The 25273-nt window shown below is 45.8% G+C and overlaps 1 protein-coding gene across 1 annotated transcript in view; it reads right to left on the bottom strand.

Annotated features, from left to right (window-relative positions):
* The window catches only part of ADAMTS7 (ADAM metallopeptidase with thrombospondin type 1 motif 7), a 168694-nt gene that overhangs the window by 66948 nt on the left and 76473 nt on the right, over positions 1–25273 (bottom strand). The window contains exons 9-11 of the mRNA XM_072628586.1: positions 15868–16012; positions 14258–14350; positions 11241–11386 (exon numbers count right to left, since the gene is read on the bottom strand). Of these exons, the coding sequence (XP_072484687.1) occupies positions 11241–11386; positions 14258–14350; positions 15868–16012 (384 nt within the window). The remainder of the gene's footprint in view (positions 1–11240; positions 11387–14257; positions 14351–15867; positions 16013–25273) is intronic.

Raw genomic sequence — 25273 nt, 5'->3', positions numbered from 1 at the left:
CAGAACCAGCTAAGAAGTCCATAGGGATGCCATTTTCCCCTTCTTGTGCCCCTCATCCCCTCTCCCAGTCCTGATTGCCCAGAACCTGTCCTGGCTGCACATAGAGTGGCCATTATGAGGGGTGCCCTCCTCCCTGGCCTTCCTGTCTCCCCACTCCCCAGAACTCGTCTGAGCTGCGTGACTTCTCATACAGCTTAAATAAGAATGAGTCACCAACACTGTTCCTTCCAAGGAGATGGAAAGCTACTAGGCCTTAACATCTCCCCTGATTCGACACCCTCCAATCCTTGTCACTATAATCCAACCTGCTGATATAACCTATGGATCCTTGGGCTGGGGGTGGGGAACCTACAGGGGTGGCCCTGTAGGTCCTCAAGTGCGACCCTTTGATTGAATCCAAACTTCACACAACAGATCTCCTTAATAAACGGATTTGTTCTGTAACATCTGGACCTGGTCAAAAGGCCACACCCAAGGATCTAGAAGGCCATATGTGGCCTCGAGGCCACAGGTTCCACACTCGTGCCTGAGCCTTGTCATCTACCCCACTGCTGTACTCTATATAACCTCCTTGGCCTCTCCACTTGCCCTGAAAGAAACTTTCAAGGAAACAAATGGAGTGTGAGCTCCTCAAGAGAACATTTTCCTTTTTGCCTTGCACCCCTTCTGAGCTCAGGACACAGAGTCAGCACTTACTGACTGCAACTTGACTGCAAATTTATTTTCTTTCATTTATTATCATCTATTTGGCTGAGTTCAGAACTGAGTTCTAGACTTGGAGTGAGAGTCCAGTGCTTTTTCTTTCATTCAAACTCAGGATCTGTTCCTTAATCGCTGTGTGACAGTCACATAAGTCACAAGCCTCTCTGCCTCATTTTCCTCATCTGTATAATGAGAGAACTGGACTAGATCATGTTCTCAAAAGTACCACAAGGAATCCATGGAGAGAGTTCATGAAGTCTATGAACTTGGATGGGACAAATGACATCTTTCTTTTAATATAACCGATTTTATTTTAGGCATTTAAAAGCATCATTCTGAATAGTCCCTAGGCTTCACCCAGACTGCCAGAGAGGTCCATGACACAAAAAGCATGAAGAACTGGGTTATTAAGTCCCTCCCATGTACCAGCCATTGTGTTAGGAGCTGGGGAGAGACAAGAAGCAAACCACACCGGGCCCCAAGCGGTTTCCATTCTGTGAAGGAAAACATGAAAATATATACCATGTCAGTCTATGGTGATTTTGGACGCAAGGAGACCTTAGCAGCTGGAAACAGATGTAGAAACTGAGGCTCGAGTGAGGGATAATGACTTTGTTCCCCAATGTTACTTGGCTAGTAAATGGTAGACCCAGGATTGAAAATGACTCTGCGTTCGCTGAACTTTCTTTCCAATAGGTCAGGCTTCCTGCTTCCTTGACGCTTTTTAGCACTCTGGACATCTGGGTGGGCAGGAGAATGCCCCAAACCAGGCCCTTCTACTCCTGGTCCCAGCTGGCGATGGAGGGGGCTGTGCCTGTTCAGGAATGATCCTGTGCATAAACCTCCTTGTGTTCTGGGAAGGACATGGTTGATCTCAGCTCCCAGCTGGCCCATCCAGGTTGGGTGGGGAGGGAGGAAAAGGGAAGGGGTCTTGATCTTTTAGACAAAGACCCTCTGCTCTTCTCCTCTAGAATGGGGGGAGGGTATCTTCAGAGCCATACCAGCCCTCACCCAATGGAGGCACAGCTGAGCTTGCCTTTTCCTCTGTGACCCCTGAAACAATGGAGTATTCAGAGATGACCTGCTTTCTAAGCAAGGCCAGCCTGTTTGGAGACGTGAAGCCAGGGCCAAGGGCATGAGAATGACCACAGGTGGACATTGCATCCCTTCTCCTGTCTCCCTCCTTTGCCTCTCCAGAGGCACCTGGGTCTTGGTATCTTAGGCAGTGAGTCTTTCTACCACATACACACCAGAATCAGAGTCAAGGTCTGAGCAGGAAAGCACTTTAGAGATTACTTAGACCAGGGTCATTTTTTAAATGTTTATACCCCTAGCACTGAGCCCAGAGCCCTGTACGTAGGAGGAACTGAAAAAAAAAAACCTATTTGTTGATATAAGATAAAAGGAAATTTTTTCCATGAATGTAGCACATTTTACTAAATATCCAATTTAATTTGAGAGTAGATGAGGGGCCCTGCCTTTCAGAATTCTAGAACATTTTTTCCCCAAACATTCTTCACTTCTGATCCTTTCTTGAACAACTCATGGGAACAGATAGTTAGAACTGAGGGGACCTCAGAAATCATCTTCTCCTATGAGCTCATTTGGGGATAATGGACCTGCAGTCTGACAAGAATGTGACTGCCTCAGAGTCACACAACTAAGTGGGCATCTGTCAGCAGTGTTTCCTCTGGATCAGGCATGCTGCCTCCCTCAGACATCATGAGCGTCAGGTTCTTATTGGGTGTAGGGATCAGATCTTGTTCTGCCTGGCCCCCAGCAGGCCTCAATCAGGGTCAAATTATAGGGAGGTAGTCTTGGCTTGAAGTAAGGAGTAGAGCTGTCCTGACTGGGTTGGTCATCCCTAAGTGGAACAGGCTGCTTGGAAAGGAAATGAGCTCCCCGCTCCTTGGAGGTCTTCATGCTCTTCAGAGGTATTCTGGAGGAGAGCAATTTTACAGTCCTTCTAGCTCAGAAAGTACCGTATACAGGGGAAGCTAGGTGATGCAGTGGACAGAGCATGGGTCCTAGAGTCAGGAGGGCCTGAGTTCAAAGCCAATCTCAGCTACCTACTAGCTGTGTGAGTTGGGGCAAATCATTTACCCCAACTGCCTACAAAAAAAGAGAAAGTACTGTATGCAGAAGGGTCCAAAATTCCAGAAGACCCAGGTTCCAGTCTTCCTGGAGAGCCAGGCTTCTCAATTGGATAAGCTTAATCTCTTACCTTCATCTAGAAAACCAGGATAACCCTCCCTATGCTTCCTCCCCTTCATCCATCAGATGAAATACTGGCTACTCCCAGTGAAGCATTGTAAATGAAAGCATGAATGTGAAAGCATCTCCTAAGGGTTCACTGTGTGAACCCAAGAGAGGTGAGTTATTTTTGCCATCCCCATTCTGAGTTAATGTGGGCTGACTGTATTTACTGGAATTGGGAGAAGCCCTCCCAGCAATGGTTAAACAGCTGACTTTACTATTGGCCAAGGCCATTTCCTGAACAGATTCACAGTAACACTGGACAGAGGTGGGGGGAGGGACGGGGCTGCTGTGGATGGAATCAGGCCAGGCCTGGGAGAGGCCCGGAGGTCCAGCGGAAAGAACACCGGCTTTGGAGTTCATGAGTCCTTGCTAGCTGTGTGACCTTGGGAAAGTCAGTTGGTCACTCCATGTCCTGCGCTTCTGGTCCATCATCTGCCAAATGGGCAGAAAGATACAAGCAGTGGCCATTGAAGTCAGCAAGACTGACGTGGGGTTGGTGGCCTTGAGGTGTCAGAAAGACCTAGCCCTGGTCCAGACTCTGAGACCAGCTAGATGGTGGGGACATGGTGATGTCTCTTACCTCGAACTATTCCCAGGCATCTCTCTAACACTATTAATAATAATAATAAATAATAATAATAAGAGCTCACATTTATATAGAGTCTACTATGTACCAGGCACTATGTGAAATATTTTACAAATAGTATTTCATTTGGTCCTCACAACAACCCTAGGAGGCAGGTGCTAGTATGACACCCACTTAACAGTTCAGAAAACTGAGGCAGAAAGAGGCTAAATGACTTGCCCAGGGTCGCATAGCTAGTTAGTGCCTGAGGTCAAACTTGAACTCAGATCTTCCTGCCTCTACGCCCAGTGCTATTCAGTTGGCCAGCTGATTGGCTCTCATAGAGGAACTGGCAGCTACATTGGAGGAGGGAGTTTCCACACTGGTAGATCACCCACATGAATCAAATTACAGGGCCCAACTCCCTGTCCCCTTCCTTCCCAAAATACTTGCACTATTTACAGTAAGTTGTGAGGAAATCCCTAGAGGACCCAGAATTGCTAATAATAGGCAGAAAAAGAAAAGAAAGGAAGAGCAGAGGGGATGTGGGGAGGGGTCAGGGAAGAGGGGCCCCATCCTATCTGCAGGGTAAGAATCTAACTTAAGGAAGAACCCCCATTTGACCAGGGAGAACACCAGCATTGGCTTCTGCCTGGACTTGGGGTCCCAAGAGATCTCACCAAAGTGGTACTGTTAAAGAATGCTGTATTTAGTCACAGGAACTGAGTTTGAGTCAGACTGTCATTTCTTACCTGGGCAGCCTTAGCAAGCTGGGCCTCAGTTTCCTCATCTGTAAAGGGGGTGACTAGAAGACCTTTGAGATCCTTTTGAGTTCTAACTCTGCAGTGCTATGAACCTCTGTAGGAGGCCGAGTGGACGCTTGGAAGCTTGGTTCTAAATCAGCAGAGATAGCCAGATGTCTGTCTGGCTAGGTCTCCCCCTGCCCAACCTTTCCCTTTGAATCAGCCGTCAGCCCTACAGGGGCTTTGAGATATGAAGGGCTGTCTCGTTTATATTCAGCCCAGTCTTCTTGGACTGCCAGGAGTGAAACCCCCATCCCCGACTGCTGTCCTTAGGGGGTACTCAATAGGGTAAATGGTCAGGTTGGCTTCTCACTTCCTCTTCCTGTATACCCCCTATACCCTAGCTGGAGGCATGCCACTCGCCTCAGAAAAAGGGAAAATCCCATCCCAGGAAGAGTAGAGCTGGGACTAAGGGTAGGCAAGGTGGGCAGCTGCCAAGGGCCCATGGAGGAATTCTTTTTATGTGGCTTTTTATGAATGCACATATTGTGCATGTGACCTCTAGGTCTTTGAGCACAGCTGTGGAAGACGTCTTTCCAAAGCAGGCGTGGCTATGGTGCAATGGGGTATTATAGGCATTTCTGCACCACAGGGAGACTCAGAGCTAGGGGGTGGGAATGGGGGTGATGGGGCAATTCTTGACTCCCCTCCCAGGTTATGCACATGTTCATACTACCTCAGGGGAGGGATGGAAAGAGAGGAAGGCAGTGTAACTTTCAAACATCACCCAGGAACAAATGCCCTGACCTAGCTCTGGAAGAGAGGAGCCCTTGTTCTGTCCCTCCTCCCCAGAGTTACAAAGCCACATTAAAGGAGGCTGCTTCTGAGAGCCCACTAGCATTTCATCTCTGGCTAGCAGAGGGGAGGAGGGGAATAGGCTCTCTCTAATTATAGGATTTCCTATGGAAAGTGCCCTTTGAGATCATCGGATGCAATGTCTTCATTTCTCAAATGAGCAAACTGAGACCCCCAAAAAGTGAAATGACTCTGGCCTCCATTTCCCCATCTGTAAAATGAGGGTTGGGTGAGCCCTACTTTCTGCTCTAGGACATGGCTCATCTCTAGAATTCTCTATGAGCCTGGGAGTCTGAGGACAGTGGAGCTTTTGAAAACTTTCCCCCTAGATTCTTCTAGGAACTATCTGAGAATTGGTAATGATTGGTTTTTGTTTGTATCCTCAAGACCTCATATAATGCTAGTACATAGCAGGTACTTAATAAATGCTTATCGATTGGTTGATAACCTGGGGACACCATGAGAGACAAGAGGTTTACAGGCTAGAGAAGACTTTGGGTTCAAATCCAACCTCTGACTCTGCTGTGTGACCATAGTAATTCCTTAACCTTTCTGAACTTCTGGCCATTCCTTTAGACTATCTACTAAGTTACAGACTGGTTAAGTTATAGACTACTAAGTGGTAGACTTATCTACTAAGTTACAGACTGGTTAAGTTATAGACTACTAAGTGGTAGACTTATCTACTAAGTGACAGACTGGTTGAGTTATAGATTACTATATTATAGATTTCCACTAACTTACAGATGGGTTCAGTTATAAACTACTAAGTTATAGACTTATAAGTTACAGGTGAGTTGAGTTATATAGACTACTAAGTTATAGACTTCTCTACTAAGTTATAGACTGGTTGAGTTATAGACTACTAAGTTACAGACTAGGAAAAGGAGTTCCCACAATGAGAGAGGCTTGAAGGAAAGAATTTCACAAGATAGCAAGGCCCACGGGGCTGTTCGAACCTAGTGACCTATGATCCTGCTACCCTTGAGCTGGGATTAAGGTAAAGGAGGCTTTGACAGTGAGGCAGGGTAGGGAAGCAGCACAGAGAAGGTGGATAATAAGGACAAAACAAAATACACTCAGACAAAGCCAATGAGTTCATTCATTTGTCTTGACTTTCCTGGATCAAAAAGTAGGGTTCATGGAACGTGGTTGGGGGGAGTCACTGGGAAGTGGACAATGTAAAGAAAAACATCAACCAGACTTTTTTTCTTTTTCCATTGGTTCTGACAAAAAGGCTTAGGTCTAGAAATCAGGAGTCCTGGGTTCCAGTCTGGATATTTGCCCTTTCTAGGTTGCAGGATGAAATGACTCCTATCATCCAACATTCTTCCATTAAATCATAATGAAGTCTAGCCCTTAGGATTTAGGGGGATGACTCTACACTATCTCAGGTCATTCATTCCTGTCTTAAGGTTCATAAGCTCATAGGATCCTAAATCTAGAGGTAAGTGGGACCTCAGAGGCCCTCTAGTCTAACCCCCTCATTTTACAGATAAGGAAACTGAGATCCAGAGAGGTAGGTGAGCCTCTAAAGGTCACACTGGTGGTATGTGAAGTCAGGAGACCTGAGTTCTAGCCCCAGCTTTGGAGAAACCACTCAGCCTTTCTGGGCCTCAGTTTTCTCCTCTGTAAAACAGGGGCTGTAATCAATGCCCTTCTAACCTCATGAGAATGGACGTCAAAGAATTTTGCAAAATAATTTTGCAACAAAAATGTGGTACTTGTTGCTAGGCCATAGGAGGGCCCCAAGAGGGGATTCTTCTTCTTCCTGACTCCTAGAAAGCCGCTCTCAAGGAAAGCTGATATTTCTCCAAATAGTTTCTGATGCTGAGTCCTTCCAGGAGGGAAGCAGATCCTCCATCCCCCAGCCAGTCCAGCTGGAATGGCGCAGGACCAAAATAGCCCTGGAGGAGCCAAAACAAATGATTCCCTGGAGAGAAGGCTGCCAGCAAGTCTGTATGTGTCTGAGGACCGGCCTTGGGCCCTCAGCTCACAACTGACCCTCTCCTGCCTCGAAGATGGCAATGGAAGCCCTGGGTTCTTGACCCAGAAAGTCAGCTAAGACAGTTTGCCTTCTCAAGTCCCTGTTCCATTAGTCATGGACATCTGGAGGACAGGAAGCTAGGGCCCCCAGCAGAGAGAAGAGATCTGAACCTCCAGCAGAGAGATGAGGAAAGGGGCTTTCGAGTCGGGGCAGAGAGCAAGGACATGGGGGCAGGGGTCCAGGAAAGAGGAATCTGTCCTCGGTCACCCCAGCAGCCTATTTTTAGGATTAAATGACAGCATTTGCTGACCTTGCTGGCTAAAGGCATGCTTCCTTAAATGACTAATTAGCGTAAGTGCAGGAAGGGGTCTTAAAGGTCATCTCTTCCCCATAAATAAAATGAAGGGGTTGGACCAGCTGATCTCGATGGTACCCTTGGTCTCTGACATGGAAGGATTCTACATGGGGAGCTGAATTCCAAAGAGCCAACAATAACCCCCTTCTTTGGCAGATGAAGAAACTGTGACCAAGAGAGAAGGGCTTTGTTCCAAAACCCCCAGAAATCACATCACAGACTGAGAGCCAAAAGGACCCTAGAGGCCATCCAACCCAAAGTCCGAATTTTACAGATAAGGCAACTGAGGCTCAGAAAGCAGCTTGAGCAAAGCCGCAGAGGCAGGAAATGACAGTTCTCTGACTAGATCCAAGGTTCTTTCTCCTCCAAGTTCCCATCTCTTAATGGATTTCCAGTCTCCCTCCAACCTCTGCAGGGGAAGAAGGAACCTAAAATTCTCCATGAAAAATTATAACCACCCCAAGATCAGCTGGAGGAGAGAAGATGGCCTGAAGTTGGAACAACTAATGAGGTTAATTGGATTCCGACTTCCCTCATACATTCTCTCTCTCTGTCTCCCATCTCTGTTCATCTCCATCTCTCTCTCCTTCTCTCCATATCGCTCTCTCTCTCTTTCTCTTTCCCTCCCTCCCTTCCTGCCTGCCCATCTCTCTCTCTGTTTGTCTCTCTCTTCCTGTCTGTCTGTTTCTGTCTCTGTCTCTTTCTCTTCCCACTAGAAAACACCATCTGGCAATAGTGACCATCGCTTCATCCCCCAATGCCCTGATGAGCCATTTGGGGGGAGGGAAGGGGCATCCTGTCATGGGTGCCCAAAGGTCATTAGATATTTCAATAAACACTTATTAAGCACCTACTATGTGCAGACACTGTGCTAAGTGCTTTTATAGACATTGACTCATGTGATCCTCACAACAACCCTGGGAGGTATTACAGCACCATTTTACAAATGAGGAAACTGAGGCAGGTAACAATGCACTGGCTTGCCCTGGGTCACATAGCTAGGAAGCATTTGGGGCAGAATTCTTACTTAAGTTTTTCTGACTTCAAATCTGGCACTCTATGCACCTAGGTGTGGCTAAAGTGATTTGTCTGAAGTCACATAGCTAGTAATCAGTCTAGGTGGGATTTGAACCCAGGCCCATGGACTCCAGAGCCAGTATTCTTTCTACTGTTTCCTCCATGAGTGTTTGGAGAAAAGGGGCCTCAGGGGAAGTGCTGACACTGGAGGGAGGGAGGGAGGAACTCCTTTCAAAGGCTCCTTCAGGCCTTGCTTGATTCATCCTTGAACTGAGACCAAATGGGAGAGAGGACAAAGACCATGATAAAGACCTCACCATTGCCTCTCTGGCTGTGGTGAAGACTCCTCACAGTCCTGGGTCCAAACCCTGAGTGCAGCTCAGAGTGGATCTCTTTCCCTCTTTGGTCTTGGTTGCCCTACAGGTCAACTCATAGTTCTGAATGACAGACCTTGAAGATTATCCGGCCAAACCCTTCTGCTTGCCATCTGGGGAAACTGAGTCTTGGCTCCACAGTGAGTAGGTGAGATAGTGGCAGATTGGGATGAGAGCCCAGGTCTCCAGCCTCCCAGTCCAAGGGACTTCCCAAGAGCCCGTTCAGCTCAGTCATGTCCCAGGAGGCACAAAGCCCAGCTTTGGAGACCTTGGGATCTCACAGTGGGAAGGCGGGACATAAGCAGACCACAGATCTGAGAATGTTGACCAACAGTCAGGGGAAACAAATGGCTTCAGGATGTTGGGGAGGTGACATTCCAGGGATCCAAAGCAGCCAGAGTCCTTCATACCCACGACAAACATTGAGCAGATTAACTCCAGCCTCCAACTTACAATGAATATTCTTCCTCTGGAATCTAAGGGAGATAAGGCCACCCAGGCTGCTCCCAGGGGGCTTAGGGCGCCAGAGTCTGGACTAGAGGGGGAAGGGCAGCCTTAGGCGAAGGACTGAAGGCCTCCAGCCCTGCCAGCCAAGCCTGCTCTCTGAAGTCTATCTCCAGTACTTCCTGCCTGGCTTAATCAGGAATCATTGTGTGTCAAATGCAGACAGAGAGATAGATGATAATCCCCAGGTGGGATCATAGGAATCACAGGGGTTTAGATTTAGCACTGAATAGGAACCCCAAAGATCATCTAGTGTCATAAACCTAATGTCAGGCCAGCTAGGCAGCTCCCTAGGCATGGTGTTGGACCTGGAGTCAGGAAGACTTAGATTCAAATCCTGCCTCCCATACCTCCTAGCTGTATGACCCTGGGAAAGTCATTTAAGGAAAAGGAGGTTAAATGACTGCTGTCTACCTCAGTTTCCTTATCTGTAAAGTGGGGAGACTAAAAGCCTCTTCCCAGGGTTGTGGTGAGGTTCAAATTAGAAAACATTTATAAAGTTCTTTGTAAACCCTGAAGTTCTCTAGGGATGGCTACATAATGGCTGCTACGATTCAGACTGGAAGAGAGCCTAGACCTGGGGTCTGGGGACAGATTTTAGGGGTATTTGATCTGGGAGGAGAGAAAATTCCATCTTCATTTTCACTGAAGTCTAATGAAAATTAGCACGTCTTTCCATTATGAATTGTAGGCCACAATACATGGGGATCTGTAGACTTTACTAGACTGCCAAAGGGGTCTGGGACCCAAAAAGAGCTTAGATTCCCTGTCTTAGAGGCTGCTGAGATCATAAGGAAACTGAGGTTCAGAAGGTCAGGGGAGTTGTTCATTGTCATGAACAGCAGAGTGGGTCACAGGATCTGAAAGGTCACCTAGTCGCCCCTCCTCTTTTTACAGATAAAGAAACTGAGGCCCAGGTCACACATGTTGCAATGATCAGAGGTAGAATTTGAATACAGAGCCCTTAAGCCCTAGCCCAGAGTTCTTTCTGCTACCTTCAAAAGATGAAATTAGGGGTTGAACTCCAAGACGCCATATTTATAGCCACTAGACAACATGGTGGGCATCAGTACTGGGATGCCTGGTCATAAGAGGCTGGTCAAAGAAACATCAGGTCAGGGCCTCCTCCAGGAGGCCTTCCCTAGTGGGACCTTCTTTATTCTCACATCCAGCTCCTCTGTTTTTCCCTGTTAGCCTGTGACCACTCCCAGATCCCAGCACACACACAGCCCCCACCTCGACCTCCTTCTGTTTCCTGTATGTGAATTTTGTTTCTCAGTATCTCCTTCTTCTATCTCCCACAGGACCCAGCACAGGGACAGGCATAAGGGAAGCATGTTTCTCAATTCATCTTTGTTAAATGAACAAAGCAGAGAAGCCTAGGCTAGAAGTTTGTCCCACTAACGGGCTGAGAGATGGTCCAGGAAATTTCAGGCAGTTTCCAGGACTGTGGGATTTATAGCTGGAAGGAATATTATATTTATAGCTGGAGTATTACATTTATATATATAAAACAATATAATATATATTGTATTTATGCTCTATTTATATTTATAGCTGGAAGGAATTGTTTAGTCTAACCCATCCCTGTACTGTCCAAGTGACCTTGAGCAAATTGGGTTTTGATGACTTCATCTGTAAAATGGGGGAACTGGACTAGATGGCCTCTAAGATCCCTTCTAGCTCAGAATCTGGGAACCTATGATTAATGGAAAAGGGCACAGACAAAAAGCACACAAGTTGAAAAGATACCAAGAGGCTGTGATCAGCCTGATGGAGAGACTGTCTACACCAACGATTATGGAACTCTCAGTCTCTCCCAGGTTGAATGGTATACCTTCCCTCCTTCCATCCCCCCAAAACAAAGCTCAGCTCTTACGTGGGGTTGCTGCATTGTCTCTCCGAACTCTGCACGCCCACACCACAGCTTCGGGAGCAGCTAGACCAGGAACTCCAGCCAGCCCAGGCTCCATCCACAGCATCGGGCCGGAAGCCCACAGACACACACTCCCCGTTGAAACACCACTGCCAAGAGGCACAAAGAGAAGGGCACACATGAGCATGAGGAGCCGGATAGGTGATATCTCTAGGGAGGGCATCCCAAAGGGAAGAAACAGGGCTAGTTCAACACCCAACTGGCCAAGCCATCTTTTTTAGGCTGAGGACTGAAGATGAGATGAGTGCTTGGGTAAACAGGTACAGGAGAACAATTTACAATAAAGTCTGTAAAGAGAAACAAGAGAAAAACCCTTCAGAATTCTGATCCCTTCTCACCTCTTGGTAGAGAAGTGGTAGACTAGGGGGCAGAATATGTTGTCAGGTATGGCCAATGCAATGATGTATTTTGCTTGAAATTATACTTAGTTGTTATAAGGGAAGGTTCCGTTGGGTTGGGGAGTAAATAGAAAGTTATAGTTATATTTTTAAAAGAAAAAAAGTAAGTAAAAGCACAGCCAGAAAGAGAAATTCTGTCCCTTGGACCAAGATCCAATAAATGCATCTTGATTAGTCTTTAAATTTTGGCACTCTGGGACAAAGGCCCAATTGCCTCACCCTAGGTATAGCCTGGGCTCAACTCTACCATAGTCAAGTCAAGTTACTCCTGTTGGTGGGCCTCAGTCGTTAGTTTGGCCCAGATCCACTCTGAGACTGGGCCCTGCTGCTAGAGGTCTGAGGTCTTGGGCACAGAATACCAAGACTGAGTAATGAGAAGTGGTGTGGTATTTGGAGTTAAACATAATTCAGTTTGAATCTTTGGTCTGCATTTCCTACATATGTATAGCTGGGGATATTAAGTCCCTTAATCTCTCTGGGCTGGAGTTCCCTCATCCATAAAATGATTGGGTTATACAAGATGATCTTGAAGACTTATACCTATTATTCATTGATGACAAGGACAGTGGCTCCTCCAACCTTAACTAGCCCTTCTGAGTCCTCCCTATTCACTCAGGCATGCCTGGATCAGGGATCACTGGACCCTGAAATCTCCAAATCCATGACCTCATAGGGGAGTTTCTCCAATTATCATGTAGTTTGCTGATTGCCTTGGCAGTTGAGTGCTGGGGTGGGTTTGACGTATATAACTATATCTCAAACTCCCAGCCAGAAAGTGGGTCTTGGGCATACGTGGTATCTTTGAAAGCCTGTCAACACTGTATGAAAGGCTGATAGGGGTGGGCTTGGGGGGGGGGGGGTGCTGGGTAAGGTACATCTGAAGTGGCTGTCTAGCTTCCCAGAGTGGGTGTGGGGATAACGGGGAACAATGGTGGATGACCTCAATGATAGAGTAGTATTTCTCTCAAGTTTGGCAGTGGAGACACCCTGAGAAGGAGCAGGGACTGAACTCCCATGTGGATCCCAGTTAACCCTGGAGGATAAAAACCAGCCAAAGGTATTAAATGGGTAGATGGGGGGGATCAGAGAAGTTAGTGACACTGGGGGTAGCACTGGTTATAGAAGGGAAATGGGGGTGGTGGTGGTAGATAGAGCCAGTCCTACGCATCAACAGAATAGGTAGGTGGGTGATTGTTATGTGAAAGAGGAACCAGGCAGCCCACACTACACACACACACACACGCATGCATGCATGCACATACATGCACACACATACAGTATAGACAAACAACATTAAAGTGTGAATCATTGCACTGAGGATTAACATGGAGAGAAGGGGCATATAGCAGCTAGAAAGGTCACATCTCCTGTGAGAACATCCCGGAGAGAAGGTAAGCATGACTTTGTCAACAGCCACTTGTTTTTTCTCAGGCAGGGAAATAATTAAGAACAGGGCTAGCGCTCGGGAAAATGGAGGGGTAGAGAGGAACAATTTGCACAAGGATCATAATAATACAGAGAAAAACAAGACTACTCCATGTTCAAATGTGATGCCTCCTTCCACTTTGCAGAGAAGGTACAAGATGGCGCCTTGAACAAGAGGTGAAGGATGAGGCTTGCCCCTTCAGATGTGGTCAGTGTGACAATCTGTTGTTTAACTACAAATATTTGTTGCAAGGAAAGGTTCTATCAGAGGAAGGGGAATTAGGCATCTATTTCTAAACCTCCTATACAAGTTTGTCATGGTACCAAGAACCTTTGTCATTAGTTACTCCTTTGGATTAAGGTACACATCATGCCTTTATCCCTCATTAACACATCCTTGTGAATTAGTTCTTTGAGTCTTTTCAATCAGGCTGAGATCAGGTTTGCAGTACTCAGAAGTGAGGGCTGGCTAGGACGAGAGGTTGTGTACAACTAAAGACTGTGGAGAAGAATTCTACCCTTTTTTTTTCAGCACCATAATACTCCCAGGGAATGTTCTCCAAATCCAAATCTGAAAGGAAGAGGAATGCCATCTGACATTTACTAACCCCAGTGTAGAAACGCTTTTCACTGGAGAACCAGTAGAGGAGGCTTTGGGGAAGCAGATTCAGTGTGTCTAAGTCCAGCTCCTGGCATGGCTATGGTTACAACAGAGGCCCATGGTGAGGTAATAGTCAATCAAGGGCATTAAGCTGACCTGGGATGATTCCAGGTAGCTTTGGGCCAACTTCCATTTGGTTTATTTTCCACTTTGCCCTACGATGCTTTAGAGTGAAAAGACAAAGAAACTTGCCTTAAGGGCCATAGGCCTCTACCCCAGATTAAAAGAGGAAAAGAAGGGAGGAAGGAGGACCCTCCTCTCCAATCTCATGAATGGTGACAATGACCTGAAACTATGGACACTTTACCCTGTGACCCTTCTTCCTGGGTCCAATTGGGGAAAGCATCCTCTACATTCTAGACACAAGGCCAGGAATCTCTACCCCTGAGGCCTTCTCACTTCACTCAGTCCACACCAGCATCTCCCTTCCTGCTTATGCCCACCCCCAGAGCCCATAATTGCCCTTGCCCTCCTACCTTGTTCTCACCACATCGGGTGCCATCCACAGCAGCATCCAGCTTGGAGTGACAGGTGGTCCCCACCGAACACCACAGGGTATTACAGACGTTCTGTGGAGAACAAGACCGGGGTAGGAAGTAGATAGTGGTGCCAGGTCCCAGAGTGGCCAGACTATAACTGAACTACCCTTCTTCTTCCTCTCTCCTGTTGTCCCATCCTTCAAGGCCCAGTTCAAGGTTCTTCTGCTCCAGAAAGACTCCCTTGACCATTTCAACTCTCCCTGGTCTCCCTCTCTCCTCTCAATGCCTACATTTGTAGTGTCTAACTCACCATTTAGTTCTTAAGGTGTACATGACCACCTATGGGAGTTGTTATTTTGGAATGCTGGTTAGTAGACCAGGAGCTTCTTCAAATTGGGGAATGTCTTTTTTTTTTTTTTTGCCCTCTTTGTATTTATGGCACCTAACACACTGCCTGGAACACAGTAGGTCCTTAATAAAGTTTGTTGATATATCTGATAAGTCTTGTCCCCCTCTCTAGACCAGGAGTTCCCAAAGGAAGGGGCTGAGCCTCCTATGGTTTCCCCTGAAGGAGAGCTGAGCAGAGGGTTGAGCTCATAGTAGGTGATCACTGAATAAAAATGAATCATAGAACTTTAGAGACAATAGGGCATCAGATCCAACCCTAGAGACCACTGAATCTGACCCCTTTCACTTCCCAGAAAAGGAAACTGAGGCCTACAGACAGAGAGGCAGTAACTCACCCAAGATTATAAAGGAGAAGTAATCAGGCACCTCCAAATGACTACTGGAGGACATGGACTGAGAGAGGAGATATCACGGTAGACAGGAAAAGAGCAGCCTTCTGACACTGGCCTTTAGATTCCAAATTGTAGTTTCTATCCATTCCCCCATGATTCTTCCTCTTCTTTCCCTTTCTGTCCCCTATCCCTAATTTCTCTACAGGATGACTTGTAGTGGGGACTGGCCTGCTCAGAGGTACAGGATGAATAATTTAGCATCAGGACAGTTGAGGGACAGTCATTGGGATCAGTGTTTTTCCTACCTGAATCTACCATTTCCTCCCCACCTCCCACTTATTCCAAGAATGAGTCAGAAACTGGTTTACAGCCTGTTTTTGTATCACCTGTGGAGCTAAGAATCATTTTTACATTTTCAAATACAATAAAATTTTACTTAAAAATATAGAAAACATTCTTAGCTCTAGGCCAACCTCCCAAGTTGCTGGCCTTTCTGCAATTTACAACATCTGCTATCACCTAAAGCATAGATATTTCACCTTTGAAATCTATGAATACTGTTTTTAAATAACTGAAGGAAATTTTAGTGAAAATAAAAAAGCATTTTTTTCTAAGATCCCAGATTATTTGAAAACAGGGTTCCTGGACCCCAGGTGAAGAACCCTGGTTCTAGATAAAAGTCTAGAGCAGAAACAGATTTAGATCTGCCTATTTCAAGGAGGCCCCCAGTCCCTCTCTTGCCCCTTTCGAGGCTACCCTCTCTTGATCCAGGTTCCTCGGTCCTGTTCCCTTCCTCATCTGTGCCCAGCAGCTTTCAGAGCCCCAGTGCCTCTGATTCCCTGCTGACTGAGGGTCAGTCGGGCTTACATCCATGTCATCACAGAAGGCTGAATAGGCCCCATATTGGAGACGACATTGGTGGCTCACATCATAGAGAACACCCGGTGGGACAATGGGGAAGTCAATCACATCGTTAGCGGGTGGGTCGTCCAAGCACAGGCCCCATCCTCTGCTGCAAAGGGAAGAGAAACAGCAGGTTAGAGCCAGTGACCATCCCGAGGAGGCAGCCGAAAAGGAATCAGCTCCCCAGGTGGTCTCTGGGTTCCCTTCTTGACCTGACATTCTAAGATTCTGTTTGTCCTCAGCCTCTGGGCCAGAGACCTAGCAGAGACATGGGACTGCAGAATATGTAGCCCTAGAGGGCCTCATTACCTGAATGGTTTTTCCCCAATGAAATAAAGTGGGTGTTGTCTTTGCTGTGTGTCATGTATAGATGGTAGTAACAGGTGAAGGGAAGGAGAGGCACATGAGCCCCTTCCAGAGGAAGGATGCTGCCCTGTTGGTCCATTATCCAACAAAGTACTCATCCTTGTGACCTGATATCGCAGGGACTGAACACCCAAATAAGGTATCAAGTGGCTGTTCCCAGTCCTAGGAGACACACAGGCCAATGACTGTTGTCAAGCACACTACATTCCCACATAGAGTGTGGGCCCTTTCCCTTCCCAATGGTTATGACTCCTCCCCATGTAGTTTGAAATGTTTCTCCAGAACCAACCTGCTTTTAAGGGAACCTGGGAGGTGATAAAAGCCCAATGGAGAATCCAGATCCTTCCTGGAGGCCTCATTCACAAACAAACTCCAGCTGCAGCTAGATTGGGCAAGCACCTGATGGCACCCAAGAATGTCAGGTCCCCAAAGGCAGGGACCCTCTCATATCTGTCTGTACCTCCAGCCCCTATGAGTGTATGTATGACCCCTTTTGGATGCAAGCCCTCAGCACAGTGCCTGTTCCATTTTTTTCCCAAACACCAGATGAATTTACTTGCACATAAGAGGCAAGAAACAGCTAGTATTTTTCCTTTTTCCTCTTCTTGGGTAAACCCTACTTTGTTCCACTATTACCTGTAAAGAAGCATTTTCTTATCCAATATTAGGTATGTAGAAGATTTGATTTCTAACTCTGAAATGCCCCCTAGGATAAGAGGGCATTGGTATCTGTACTTTTTAGATTTCCTTATTAATTTCCACTTGAGTTTCACTTCTGCAGTTAGGTAACTTAATTTGAATTGGAACCTGAAAATTGATCTTGTCGGCTATCACCATAAAAAACATGAGCCAGCCGTTTATTGCTTAACGTTACAGTCTCGGTTTTGGTTCCACTATGATCTTTTCCGAGTTACACAAAAGCCTTAAGGAATATACATATTGACAATCGTCATTGTGCAGAGAAGAATAACTGCTAACCCAAGAAAAGCAAAAGAAACGTGTTGTGTGTTAAATGAATAAATGCTTATTGACGGACTTTATTCCACAGCCTTTCCTTAAAATAGTCCCCTCTCCTGACCCCAGTTCTGCCTATCTCCATACATAAAAGCCTACCGCTCCTTCAAAATGATACTTATTTCTGGAGTGCTCTAAGGTTTACAGGTCAGTCAGCTAGCATTAATTAAGTGCCTACTGTGTACTGGACACCATATTACTCATTGGGTTAGGGAAGGGTCAAGGTCCCTCTAGCTTTGTCCCCATGTCTCTGTTTAGATTCTACTGGGAGCCAAGGGGATTCTTGCTAAAATATCTTCCAAGCTGGGTCAAGGAATGAGGGGAGTGGAGGGGGAGATTAATGAAATTCTGAGCTTCTGTTTCTTGGCTCCAACTTCCCAGGTCACAATCCTTTGATCTCAATTGCCCCGTGACGTAGGTAGTGTGAGTACAATCATCCCCACTTTACAGATGAGGTAAAGTAACACGAAGCTTGGAATAAAGCCCAGGTTCTCTGAATCCCAATCCAATGTTCTCTCCATCAGACCACACTCAGGCCCACTGACAATCCCCAGCTACCTCCTCCACAGAGCTCCCATGCTCTCTCCCTGTCCTACCTTCCCACATGACCCAGATCACACCCTGAACACCCGCAGCCTTTCCTGAGTGCCAGCCTACGGCCGCTTACTGTGGAAGTCCTCGCATCCGGGGCTATCTCTCTGTAAGATGCATATAGCATAATACTGCTCCCCACCCCCCAAACACCAAGCATTGTGCACCTTCCTGAATATTTGCTGAGAACATTCAAGAGGCTACCAGGCTGAGTGTCTGGGGTTTCCCTCCTATTCTCTCTTATAAGTAATGGAGTCATCTGGGCAAGTTCCTCCTGGGTCCTTGGTCACCAGTTCACTTTCCTGGGGCTGAAGGTCATCCCAGAATTCATGTCAAACATGAGGGCAATGGTCAATTAAATTCAACAAGTGTTTATTAAGATCTTTCTATGTGCTGGGTACTGTGCTGGGGGCTGAACGTACAAACACAAAAAACCAAACAATCCCTGCCCTCAAAGAGCTTAAATTCCACCAGGAGATACAACATGAATAAATAAAGATAAGATAATCTGAGGAGGGAGAGAACACTAAAAAATGGGGATGGGGGGAGGGATGGATCAGGATCCCTTTCCTCTCTAGTGAAAGGCAGGACCTCAATCCTCAAAGCCTGCAAGGTCCCAGCTCAGGTCCCCATTGGTCTCTGCTGCCTTCCTGATGCAACAGGGGAAAGGGTGGGGGATCTGGGCTGATACTCCTTCCAAGGACCAACAAAGAAATAGAACAGTGGGTATAGGAATCTGCAGCCAAGTTCACATTCTGGGTTCCACAGCTGGATTAGCTCCAGGGGCCCAACCCAGGGAAAATTCCACAAGAGCTGAGCAAGAGGGGACCTAAGGAGAGGGGGAAGAGAGGGGATGCCAGAGAGGGAAAAGCAAGTGTTTAGAAAACTTCCCAAAGAAATCTGCAAGGATCCCTAAGATGCCACAGATTGTGCCCTGGGAAGTTGGGGTCAAGAAAGAGAAGCTCAGTATTTCATTAATCTCCCCCTCTACTCCCCTCATTCCCTGCCCCAGCTTGGAAGACACTTTGGCAAGAATCTCCTTGGCTCCCAGTAGAGGTTAAATAGAGATGTGGGGACTTAGTCAGAGGGACCCTGCCCCTGCCCTGATCCAGTGCTTAGTATAGTGTCCAGCACACACACATACATATACACACATATATACATATGTGTATATGCATACATGTATATGTATATGTGTACAAATGTATATATATTTGTGTGTATATTCATATATACATGTACACAAATATGCACATACACACACACATGTATATGGGGTCTTGCCCTAACCAAGTGCTTAGTATAGTATATAATAATAATATTAGTCCTTACTATAGTATATAATAATAGTATGATTATTAACAATAATAAATGTTAATAGTAAATGCTGACTGTCTCAGCTCCCTTATTTCCTGCTGCTTCCACAGAAAAGACTCTGTCTGTGCGGCAAGCAGGAAAGGGGGAGATTTGGAAGTCAAGCAATGAAATGAATAGATGCAGCCTTCTAAGGCATGTCAATGTCTCCAGTTTCCTTTGCTTCAGATAAACCTAAATAAAGCAAGACTATCATTTGCAAGAGTCCTAGTGATGCCAAACTCTCTGGTTGGACATGGCAGATCTAAGGGGACATCCTCAAGGATGGCCATTGCCTCATCATGCACTAGCTGGTTCCTGCTTGATGGCCCCCATGCTCTCACCTCTTCCCTCCCCACTCCACATAAATTGCAGGTGCCCAAGGTCACATAGCTAGTAAGAATCTAAGGTCAGATTTGAACTCATTTCATCCTTACTCCACAGAGGCAAAGACCCAAGGTCACCTAAAGCTGTCATCTGTTGTGATATCAGGTCACCTTTCCTTATCTATAAAATGGAAAGACTAATGCAACCTATAGCACAAGGCTGTTGTGACCATCCAAGGAGACAACGTATGTAAAGTGTTCTACAACTGCAAAGCACTCTATAAATGCTAGCTGTTGTTATTATCAAAGTCCAAAAAAGAAAAGAAAAGAAATCAGTAAAACTTGATGAATATATTACAGAAATCTGCAACATACCTCCTACCTCTGGGTTGTCTTCTCATCTCTCATCTTTGGGACCAGGCTTCTTGTTATTTTGCAACATTCACTTTTGGGGTTTCGGGGGATATTTCTTTCCATTTATATTCCATTTTAGTTATTATTTATGCTTTTTTCTTGGCTCTCCTCTCTTCACTCTGCATTAGTTCATATAGATCTTCTCATCCTTCTCTGTCTCCATATTAAGCATCTTTTCTTACAGCATAGTAAGATTCTATTGCACTCATGTGCCATGTTGGTTTAGCCATTCCCCAGTCACCCAGTTTATTTTTCTAAAATGATCTACTGGGGGTGATTACAAGGGGGAAGGAGGGCCCAGAAATGGCTCATGTTCCATCAGCAAACAGGCACATCTAATTATATTTGGGATACCGTGAAGCAAGGGCTCTGTTTTCTAAGCCATCACCATCATCTCATTCTACAAGCCACCATGTAGTCTCAACATTTCACACAAGAGGGAGCCGAGGCCCAGAGAGGTTAAGCCCCGAGGTCCCCTAGAGCCATGGTTCAATTCAGACCCTCTGACTGGAAACCCAGTACTCTGCCCTCCCTTACCCCACTGCAAGTCTGGCTCCTTCTTTCTGCTCCCAGTTCCTTCCTTTAATTCTTGCAGTGCATTTGTCCGCCACTTTATTGTCCTGGGAAAAGTCTCCCTTTGTTTCTGATGTTCCTATTCATGAGGTTTCATGGCCATAATACATCTTTTTTTACCCAACTGTGTTATTACTGTTCCTTGATTTATTATTATTAGAGATTTTTAAAGGCTCTCTGGAAGATTGCTGATGTGTGAGGGAGGCAAATTCTCTCTTGTGACCTCTCATCTTCCCGGCCTGGCCACACTTTGATGAGAACGGGGACAAGAAGTCACAGAACTTGAGGACATGAGCTCTCTGTTCCTGGGATGGGTCATGAGTGTGGCTGAGTGGAGGGGCGGAGGAGCTCCAGGGGGAGCACACAGTGCCCTGCCCTTTCAGATGACAGTGCCCCATTGATCCACCCACACCCCTGCCCCAGGGCCTGACTATTTCTGCCATGATGAAGGGGTAGCCATCTGGTCTCCATCCAGAGATGGATGTCATAAGATTGGGATGCTGAGGCATCCACAGGCTCCCTACCCAAAATAGTGCTGGCTTCCTGGGAGCTGGTATTCAGGGCCTTTCAGGCATGCTCACTTGGAGGGAAAATTCAACCCTTGGCTTGGAGGGGCCAATGGTGATGCCATTAGCCCTAGGCACTTGAGGATTCCAAACAACAATGAACTCTACACAAATTGCTAAGGACCCACCTACTCATATGGCTTTACAAACTCAGAGTCACTATGGCGCAGTGGATGGGGCAATGGACTTGCAGTCAAGAAGCCTTGGGTTCAAATTCTACCTCAGACATTTGCTAACTGTGTGACCATGGGCAAGTCACTTTATCTTTCTGTTTCTCTCGGCTTCCTCATACGTAAAATAGGCCTTCAAGGTCTCTTTTAATTTTAAAATTATGATCTTCTGATAACCAGGCCTGGCCCATGCTGCTAGGGACAAAGAGCAGCTGCCTCTGCTTCTCAGAGGTCCCAGTGGATCATGGATTCATAGACTGTTAGTGCTCAAAGGGACCTCCAAGATCACTCAGTCCATGCTTAAAACTGAGACTGGTAAACATGGTTTACCCAAGATATCACAGACAATAAATGGCACAACAGACTTGAACCCAGAATGCTTGCTCTTTCCACATTTCTCTCACCAACAACTGGCTTTCCAAATCTCATTGAGAATGCTATCTCTCTCTTCTGTGTGCAGCTAAGTAGGACTCACCATTCAAGATCAGATTGAAGTTGGACCTCGTCTTCTCAGACTATATCTGCCCACACTGATCTTTCCTTTCTCAGACTCCTGAATACCACACAGTACAGGCACTTGGTTAAATACTGCCTAGTTGTGCTCTTTAAATGTTAACGGGGCATGTATATAGTCTTCAACTAGAGGTGAGCTCCCTGAGGACAGGATGATGCTTCAGTGCCATCTTTTCTGGTATTTCTCCCTTCCCCCCATGATCTAGCTCAGTGATAGATATACTCAGGGGTCACAGAATCAGACTGAGAGATCAAGTGGCATAATGAGCCCAGAAGACTTAGGTTCTAATCTCACATCCAACACTTACCAACTGTGTAGCCATGGGTAAGTCTCATGAATGCTCTGAGCCACAGTGTCTCTATTTATAAAACAGGACAAAATACCAACCTCAAAGGCTATTGTGAAAATGTATAAGGATGTACATATGTACACACATTTATAATAGATACATATATATGTTACATATTGGTAAAAACATGTAACAGGTGCATTATGTATATAGTCATACATATAATACGCATATGTGTGACATAAATTCTAGATACAACAATGTTATATATGTATGAATGTTAGATGCAAATATCTAACATTCTGCAAACCATAACTGGCCATGCAAGTATCAATTATAATTATTTTAAAAGTAGCTGTGGCTGAGTATACAGGGAGTTAAACCAGGAAGACCTGGTTCAAGTCCTACCTAAGGATAACTGACAGCTGTGTGAGCCTGGGCAAATCACTTCCCCTCTTAATGCCCTAGGCGAATCTCTAAGGCTATACATGGTATGAGAGTGGAGTATCTACATTGGTCAAGATAGTTTCCACATGGGGAATTTATTATACCAATAAGCTGGTTCAAAAATTTTGTTATAAATAATATCGATAACTATAAACATAAAATAGTAAAATCTCTATCTTTCTCTAATGTTCAGCTTAGCCCAGATGTTATTAGGTAAGTTCTCTCTCTCTCTCTCTCTCTTACTCTCTCTCTCTCTCTCTGTCACACACACACACACACACACACACACACACACCAGCTTCATAGGCAGCTACAAAATATTCCTTTGATGCTGGTGATCATTGTCTGTTGTGGGAGGAAGAGACCTGACCTCTGTAGAATTAAGGAAGGAGTATACACAAAACAGACAGAGAATAGAAAATTAGTGTTGTGGGATGAGGGATGGAGTTAGTGACCATCAGAGAAGAAGAGTCAATAGTGAGCTTGAAGAAATGAATTTAAATGAGTGTGTGAGAGTATGTTCTCTAGAGAATCCTGTGGTCCAAATGTCATAGTCATGGTAGCTGACGAGTGAGCCTTCATTTGGGGGGGTATGAGGTATGAGGGCCAGGCAGACCTGAGTTCAAATCCCAGCTCAGCCTCTTACTCCTGTATATTCTTGAGTAAAACAAAAGGCAGCAGGGGTAGTGAGTGAAAAGCTAGCCTTTGAGGCAGGAAGTCATCCCCTTTCTTGGTGACACTGGGTGGGTCACTCACCTCTACTCACCCCTAGGCAGCTTTCTAAGGTTATAAACTGTCCAGCAAGCACTGATCTCAATGGGTAGAGAAAGTCTGTTTATACCCCTGAAATTACAAATCCAATCCAGAAAAATCAATTTCCTTAAAAGCAACCTCAGACTAGTCACTTTATTTCTCTGGGACTGTTTCTTCATCTATAAAATGAAGGAGTTGTGCTAGACATTCTCTCTGATCCCTATTGGCTTTAAATCTAGAATCACATCATCCTAAAGGACAGAAATGAGAGTCAGCCCCAGAGCTCCTGACTCCTAGTCCCGGGCTTTCTTCTCTGTCCACCACCCTGCCTACACTTGCTCCATAAATGGAGCTCCCCTGGTGAGAAAACTGGAGGTAGCCCCAGGGGATGAAAGGCAAAGATTGAGAATCTTCCTATCTCTCCTTCCCAACCAGCAGCTAATAAGAGTCTCCCCTGGGCTAGAAAATGTTTTGCTTCAGTGATGCTGACAGCCCTGTGGTTGACCACCATTCCCTTCAGCTCCATTCCCTCAGCTCACTCTGCTTCTCATATTTCCTCTTCTCAATCCCTTTGAGCTTCAGCTGGTTTCTATAGCAACCTTTCAAACAGACATCTAGGTTAATGCATTTTTTAGTCACTGACATCTTGAGACTTGAAGGAAAAAACCACGAATCTAAACCTCAAAGTCTTCACAGGTTTGGGGATAAAGATTACCCCTTAGGAGGGTCTCCCAATCCCCTCCAACTCAGATTCTTCATCAGTGTTTACATGTTTATGCAGGAAAAGTCTGGAGGGGTACGAGGGCCATAGCTGTCACAGAATAGCTTGTCCTCTAATTCTTCTAATAAAGAGACTGACCTTAGCTTCGACTGAGCCCAAGGGCCCAGACTCATCCCAGATTACAGGCTTTGGGGCCAGCTGCTCTTCCCTCAGTTTAGCAAAGGAGGCCCAAGATCCAAAGCCTCCAGGGAGGATGATGCCTAGCAGAGGAACCATCAGAGCTGATGTTTTCTCAGCATCTTGCAGATTACAGAGCACTCCAGCCAGATGCTGGTTTAGTTGGAGTCAGAAAGACTTGAGTTCAAATCCTGCTTATGAGCTGAGTGACCCTCAGTAAGTTATAGGAGCATAGATTTATAGCTGGAAGGGATCTCAAACACCATCTTGTCCAACTGTGTCATTTTACAGATGAGGGTCCAGAGATGTTAATTGTCCTAGGTCATACAAGGAGGAAGCGGAAAAGCTGGGATTCGAACTCAAGTCCTCTGATTCCAAATCTAGCCTTCTTTCCCCTGAAACATACTGCATGAAACCTCACTGAGCTTTAGATTCTTTGTCTGTGAGCTCCGTTCAATAGACTGTCAGCTCCTTGGGAGCCTTTCTTGTAAATCCAGAATTTAGCATAGTGCCCAGCATACAGCAGGTGCTTAATAAATACCTGTCAGATCAGACTTTTGCCTTTGCTTGTATCCCCAGCACTTAGCCCAGTAATGCCTCATTGACTTGCTGACTATAAAATGGAAATAAGAAGCTAAGAGAATACTTAACATATGTATGAATATATATAGAGTTTGGCAAACCTTAAGGTGCTATATAAATGCTCATTTTTATGCTTTTCTCACCTGATCCTTACAACCTCCTTGTGAGGCAGATACAACAGGTTTTATTACCCTCATTTCACAGCTGAGCCAACTGAAGCTAAGTTAAGCGACTTGCCCAAAATAACATAGCTCATGCCAAAAGCAAAATTCAAATGCAGTTCTATCCCATAAGATGTGCTTGCCCCTCCCCCCACTTAAATTCATTTAGCACTTAAAGGCTTAAAGCAAGCGGTCTTAATCTAGCCCCATTTCTAAAGCAGTGTGGGGAAGCCTAAGGATGGACCCTTTATCAAAATCATGTTCTTTTATATTCAGGGTCACATAGCTTGTAAGCAGGATTTGAACTCGTCTTCCCAAGTTCATAAAAACAGGTTTAATATAAACCTGAGGTT

Source organism: Notamacropus eugenii, chromosome 1 (assembly GCF_028372415.1).
Source record: "Notamacropus eugenii isolate mMacEug1 chromosome 1, mMacEug1.pri_v2, whole genome shotgun sequence".
NCBI classification, from domain to species: domain Eukaryota; kingdom Metazoa; phylum Chordata; class Mammalia; order Diprotodontia; family Macropodidae; genus Notamacropus; species Notamacropus eugenii.
The sequence above is the reverse complement of the archived record's forward strand: the minus strand, read 5'-3'. Positions and strand labels throughout refer to the sequence as shown.